We start from the raw sequence: 6561 nt of genomic DNA, 5'->3' as shown, positions 1-6561 counted from the left end.
TGGGAGCAAGACATCTGACCGTGCCGTTAGTCTCTCTTGTTTCTATGATCCTAATTCTGCTCTAAATTAATTCTTTTGTTTAGCTGCTGGTTTTTTTTCCCTCCTTTTTGTTTTCGCATGAATGCTTGTCTCTATATTTAGGTCTGCCGGGACGGGATGTTACGAATAATTGTTGATTGATATTATTAAACACTAACACGCTTGGCTGTGTTGCACTAATGATGGGGCTTTGGGGATATGCAAATCAATTAATTGCAGTAATTGCTGTAATAGCTGTTTTGGAGGATGCTGTTGAAGAGCCCTTGGGATGGCAGACAAAGAGACATTTGGAAGTGTGGAGGAAAAGGGGTCCTTGAGAGTTGCTGAAGATTGCTGCTACAAGCTGCTGATTTGTAAAACTGTGTTTATTTTGTTCTCCAAAACCCACTCAGAGCAAATCCTTCTTTGCTTTGTTTCAGGTTTACCCGTGTGGCTTCTCCTGGACTTCTTCTGAGGCCCTTTCTTCTGAGGCAGAGCTGAAGAAACTAAGAGATGAGGCAGAGCCTTTTTCAGGTAACATCTTGACTTAAAAATATGGGAGACCTGCTTGAAAAACACCCGAGGAAAAAGTGTTTTCCAGCTGGCTTCAATATTAGACCTCTGTGCCACCTTGCACCGAATGATGTTGATTTGCCAGCTGATTCTCATTCATGACAAAATTTTTCCCCGTCTGTGACAACATCATAGGGCCTTACAGTGGGCACAGAAGGGACGTGAGATGCCTCAGGAATCATTGAGGGGAGGCTGTGAAAAGAATGGGCTATGGGTATTGTGAGGATGGGGAGGAAAAGGTCTCTTCTGGCTTCTACCCCACCTTACATGTGTTCTCCCTGCCTTTGAGCATTATTGTATATTCTTTTGTCTTGGTTTCCATATGCATCATGCTTTACTCTCTGCACTCTGGGGCGAGTGTTCAATGTGGTGCACAGATGGTGATCCCAGAAATCCTGTTATTTGCTAATGGGATTTTGTGCAAAGCGTTTCCACTGTTCTTAAAAAAAAAAAAAAAAAAGTGTGCGTATTTGTGTAAATATGTCCAGACCCTCATCTTGCTGAAAAATCCCCACCTGTGCAGCTGAGAACACAGTTTTATTTTTTATTTATCTGTCTGTTAATCCCCAAGAACAATGTCAGACCAGCTTCTGTGGGAGGCAGCGGCTGCAGGAGCCAGCACTGAGGGCTGTACCTGTGCCTTGCACAGCACAGGAGGGTCAGTCCCTGCCAGCTCTGCCAGATGTCACAATCCTGCTGGGTGGCCTGGACAGATAGGTTGGGGCAGTCATGCCCTCGTTGCCTTGCTGGTGGTCCTGTCCTCACGTTTTGTGCCGGTATATGGCTGAGAGATGCTTAACTATTCAGCAGTCTCCCCCGGTCCAGCGATATTTCTCTAATGCAAAGTTCAGCTATTATGCAGCTATCCCCCTCTGTGCCTTCTATTCTTCAAGTAGTGCCCAAAATTATGATATAAATAGCAAAGGCCTAGAGGATGTTGCTTTTATCACCAGAGGCCTTTCAGAATAGGTTAGCCACGTGCCTGACAAGGATAATACAGCGCTGACTCTTGCACGAGGTGCAGAACTGGGCTAGGTGACCTCCTGAGGTCTTTTCCAACCCTTATTTTTCCATCGCTGCGTGACGTTTGCTGCCAGTGTCAAGACCGGTAAGTGGAGCTTTGTTTTGCGTCATGCTCGCTGGAGGGAGGTCAGGGTTCAGCAGCCGTCGTGACTAACAGACAGTTACGGGGTGTGTTTCAGGAAGCTCACTGTCCGTCTGTGCTCTCCTCGCCCAGCAAAATGCTGTTCCCCTAAAAGTTTCTCAGCCTTGTTCGCGATGGGAAGGTGAGTCATGTGAGGGCAGTGGTTCTCCTTCAACGGGGCCAAGGACTCCAGGTGGTTCCTCTGGGGCTGACTTTAGCCAGAAAAATCCCTGGCTCATCACAACCCAGGTTCAGAAAGCATGGGCAGCCTGCGACAGGAAACCTGCCAGCTGTGGGATGTGTGTGTCTGTGCCAATGCCGGGGGGAAACCACGGTGCTCTTCCAGATAGCACAAGCATGAGTCCTGCACCTTTTATCTGCTATAGGATCGACACTTACTGCTTCTCTGAACAACCAGGACTCTGTTGCCCTCTAAAGTGGGGTCCAGGTCTCAGAAAACCCTCATCTCCAGCCTTGTGCCTTGTTCTGGGCTGGGGAGGAGTGCTAATAAAATCAGCCTGCTGTTGCTGCTGACTCTGCAGCATCTGGATCTGCCTCTGTGGCTTTTTTGGACATCATTGCACCGATTAAGTGTCTGGCCGGCTGGTGTGGTGTTAGGCCATCCGCTGTGCTTTTGCGACCACTTTTCCAAAATTTAGGAGCCGCAGGGAATCCTGTGCCTTACCTGTCTTCCAGAGGCAGACTTTGGGAAATAACATTTCTTAAGGTCTGCAGAAAACGGCAGAGAACCTGCCCAGACACCGATCTTCAGTAATGCCCCAGTGAGATCTTCAGCCTGATGTCCTCTGCGGCATGGGATCTCCACAAGAAAACAGCTCTTTGGAGGTGTCAGCTTTCCGTGCTTTCGTAGCCCCTCGGTTTTGCTGATTTTATCGCCCCTTCTGATAAGGGCGGCTCGATGGGATTTGTTTGCGTTATAGCCTGGCAGCTTTCAGCTCTCACAGACACAACACCGTGCCGCACGGCGTGAGGGAACGTGAGGGGCTCACTCCAGCTCGAGGACAGGGGAAGGCGAGGAGGGGAGCCTTGCCGACGCTCTGGTATGTAGCAGATGCGATACCATTACCAGGGCAAAGATCTGAGAGCATCAGGCAGCGGAAAAAAGCGGTGCTCAGATGGTACTTTAAAGTTGTAAAGAGGAGGATGTGGCTGGGGCTGAATCATCCTGTGCTCAGCAGCAGGCCTGAGCACTGCTCCACAAGCTTTTACAAGCTGTGGTGTATTTTAGTAGTCCTGGTCTGGACCCAGAAGCCATTTCTTTAGGTCTGCACTAAGCTATTAACAATTTCTTCATAAAAATCAAGTCTGCTTGTGGCTCATTTACTGCCTGAGAGCTATTTGCAGCCAGTTTGTTTGTGCTCCATATGCTTTGCTTCTAGGGGATTGTGATTCTCCTTTTTTTTTTTTTTTTTTTTTTTTTTTTTTCCATTTTTAGAGGCTTCTGGGCCACTAGAAAGGCTTTTCCCCTCTAACCAGGTTCTGTCAAGACTGGCGACCTGCTATGAGCCAGACTGTGATGCACACAATATTAAAACCCAGCTCTTCAGCTTTATTGGGAAGGCTTTTTTTTTTTTCTTTTTTTTTTTTCTGTAGCACTTGCAGTAGCTTTCCAGGGTAGTTCAAAAAATCTGGGGCAGGCTGGACTGCCAATTATTAGTGTGCCCTTGTGCCTTTGTCCTGTGATCTTGTGACTGAAAATCTGAAATGTGATGTGATTCAGCTGTGGTTTTGGGGCCGTTTTGGATGCTGGGAGGGAGGCTGAGCTCTGCAGGCATGTCCTTTCTGTAGAGCTGAGCAAGGCTCATCCCTGGGCCTCTGCCCCCCTACCCCACAGTTACCTGGGGCAGGTGATTTAAACCACAGTAGGAATATCATAAATATCTAAATATCATTCCTTGTAGGAATGATATTTAGAGAACAGGCTGTGCTTTAGCTTTGACTGGTGGTCTCAGTGAAAGCAGTATGGCTTAAAAGCCACGTTACAGTCCTGGGATCTATACAGAAAGAGCTTCCCAAGTTCTGGCCTAATGTTATTGTTAAAGAGCAAGTGGTGGCTCCTAGCATGAGGCCAGGGAGCTGTGGGATTTTTAAGGAGAGAACTGAGCATGCCTGCAGCACACCAACAAGGCATAAAATACCTACAAGTACAGGAAAAAGCCTTGAGGAGCCATTCTGGGTAAGAGGCATTGAAAGGACCGGGACACTGAGCTTTACCTGAAGCTGGGTGAGTTACGTCTTTGAGGGCTTCTTATGGGAAAAGGTATGGGAGCAGGCTGGAAGGGATAATGTGGCAGCAAATCAGCCTGGCAGCTTCAACTTAAAGTGAAGGTGTGTGTTAGGAAACAACAGCTCAACCTAGGATGTCTTTTCATTACTGCTGTGGGTGGCTGTTACATGCTTTCACGGTGGCTTCACGGCAAAAAAAATCCTTGTCCCTTTCTGGTTTCTGTTGCCTTTCCCCCCTGCTCGCCTCACCTCCAGCAAGGTGTCCTCCAAGAAAACTGCTGGACTACAGAAGGACAGGCTGCGTGTTTAACTTAATGATTGATTTCAGGACGTGCTGTGCGAATGCAAAGCAGGGGTTGTAAGTACAGCCAGGAAAATACCAAGGGGATACAAGTGCCTGTACGTGTGAGCGGAGAGGCTATAAATAGCATGTAGATATGCATTATATTGAAGCTTGCTTTTCTGTTTTGCTGATGGCATGTTTTCTGGCAGTGTAGATGCCAGGCCCCACTAAGTGATATTTGCCAATACTGAGAGCACATTTGAGCTCTTAGTTGCTGCTGTCTTGCCATCCAATGGACATGGGGAAGAAAATGGAAACACTTCCAGTGTGCTTGTTCTCTCCCACCTTCCCCAGCTGATTTGACGAGGTCACTCCCCATCTTTGGTTCCTTCCTTTTATTTGAAGACCACCCGTGGCTGCATTGTCTGTAAGAGCTTTGGTAGAGGTTTTGGAGCTGCACTTGCACGAGGGTAACTGGAGAACATGCTCTCATTAACAGCCCTCAAGGAGGGTGAATATTGCTCCTTCCCTTCAAAGGAGAGTCTGAGGTGCTGAGCAAACTCCTGGCCCTCGGTCAGACGGAGCTCTGCTGAAGACATCAGCAAGATGAAAACGTCAGCTGGTGAGAACAGAAGGAGTGCAGGATTCCTCTGTGACGCAGGAGGTGCGGTGGCTTTGTGGGCTGTGGAGGCATGAGGTGAATTGGCTTTAACCAGCTCTGGTACCAATAAAATGCAGCCACTTGGGCAAACGGCCCAACTACTTGCTTAGCCTCTCGGGAGGGCTTCATCACACATGCCGAGCTCTGCTGCTGCTGTCAGCGGTAACTCTGCTCGTTGGTTTAAAGTTAGCTTGGGACTGCTTGCACCATCTGCATTTGCACCATCTGCAGAAGAGATGTACCCTCAGTTGCTGTCAAGTGAAACCATGCTGAAGCTCGGGAGTCAAAACCCTCTCCCCAGCTGCTATTCGAACACCTTTGCCAGGCGCTCAGTCTCTTCCTCAAAGTTGCACCTCGATGGATGAGCTCCAGATGGTCGAATGGGAACCTTGCCAAGCATGGAGGGCTATCAGCAATGTTATGGATGACTGTAGGCTTCCTGCTGGGAAGTATGTAAAGATCTGTTGGCTTCTTATTGTAGTCCCCTAAAAGAGTGCTCTCATAACTGCTTTTGGCTTTCCTTATGGCTTAATGAATTCTTCTCCCTTTTCCAGAAAGTCTGAGACAAGTCAGTCCTAAGCTGTCCACAACCTCCATTTGTCTGATTTCCCCCCTTTTTTTTGGAAGTGTATCAGATGAGCGTGATGGGGTGGAGGTAGATTGGACTTTGGCCATCCTTTGGCTTCTGCCATGAGTCCAAAGACTTTTATCTTTTCAATGTGACCATTAAAGAAAAAAGGAAATTAAACCACAAACAACTGCATTAGAATAATAATCAAAGCGTCATGAAAGCATACGGAAATCCAGTAAACTCTCTGTTCTTTGAAACTTGAATCTTATCTCCCCCTGTCAAGGTTAATTGTTGCTGGGTTCAAATCATGGACAAGCTTTCATTACGGCTGGAGTTCCGAGCCGTGGCTAGGCAAGGTTCATCTGCTGGGTGGTTTGAGCAGGGCTGAATTTGGTCCAGCACGTTAAGGAGGGAGTTTCATCTGTAACTGCATTTCATTATGCCTGCGGATTTAGATCTAACCTTTAATGTTTTGTGAGTGTCTTCTCCCAAAGTTATAATCTGTGGGGCTGTTTTAAAGGTGGTCACTTTACTTTGTTTCCTTCCATGTTATCAGATCTGGAGCGCCGGAGCAGCTGTTAGAAGGTTGCCCTAACATAAGAGACCCTTCTAGTTTAACTGGTGAGGAGCAAGTATTCTGTCTTGGAGGCAAATCTTCCTCATTTCTCAGTTAGTTAGCCTACCAAGAGCCACAACTGACTTTTGAACCCCTGTTTGAGTCACTCTGAGAACCCAACCTGTGTGTTCAGAAGCATGGCTCTATTGGTTGTGGTTTTTACTCCTGCAGCTCATGCTCTTCTGAAGGGGAGCATTGATTGGGGGGGGCTACTGAGAATGTTTACGGTGAAAAAATGGTAAACTACATCAGTTTTAGAAATATATTAATGCAGTGGGCATAACAAGTATTAGAAATAGCTTTATAACCCCTTGAGCTAGGAAATGTAAATACATATACTGAATGACGGTTACCACCCCCTGCCCCGAGCTTCCATTTTAATGAGTCATATGTTCAACTGGCTAGGTTAATTTGGGAGACAATATCCCAAACTGAGTTAAGGTTATGG

At 47.2% G+C, this 6561-nt stretch overlaps 1 protein-coding gene across 1 annotated transcript in view; it reads left to right on the top strand.

Moving 5' to 3' along the window:
* The first annotated feature begins 516 nt into the window (after nucleotides 1-516).
* ACKR3 (atypical chemokine receptor 3) overlaps nucleotides 517-6561 on the top strand; it is a 34684-nt gene continuing 28639 nt past the window's right edge. Inside the window, exon 1 of the mRNA XM_013178808.3 lies at nucleotides 517-552. Coding sequence (XP_013034262.2) covers nucleotides 532-552 — 21 coding nt within the window. The 5' untranslated portion in view covers nucleotides 517-531. The remainder of the gene's footprint in view (nucleotides 553-6561) is intronic.

Source organism: Anser cygnoides, chromosome 6 (genome assembly GCF_040182565.1).
Source record: "Anser cygnoides isolate HZ-2024a breed goose chromosome 6, Taihu_goose_T2T_genome, whole genome shotgun sequence".
Classification (NCBI taxonomy): domain Eukaryota; kingdom Metazoa; phylum Chordata; class Aves; order Anseriformes; family Anatidae; genus Anser; species Anser cygnoides.
The sequence above is the reverse complement of the archived record's forward strand: the minus strand, read 5'-3'. Positions and strand labels throughout refer to the sequence as shown.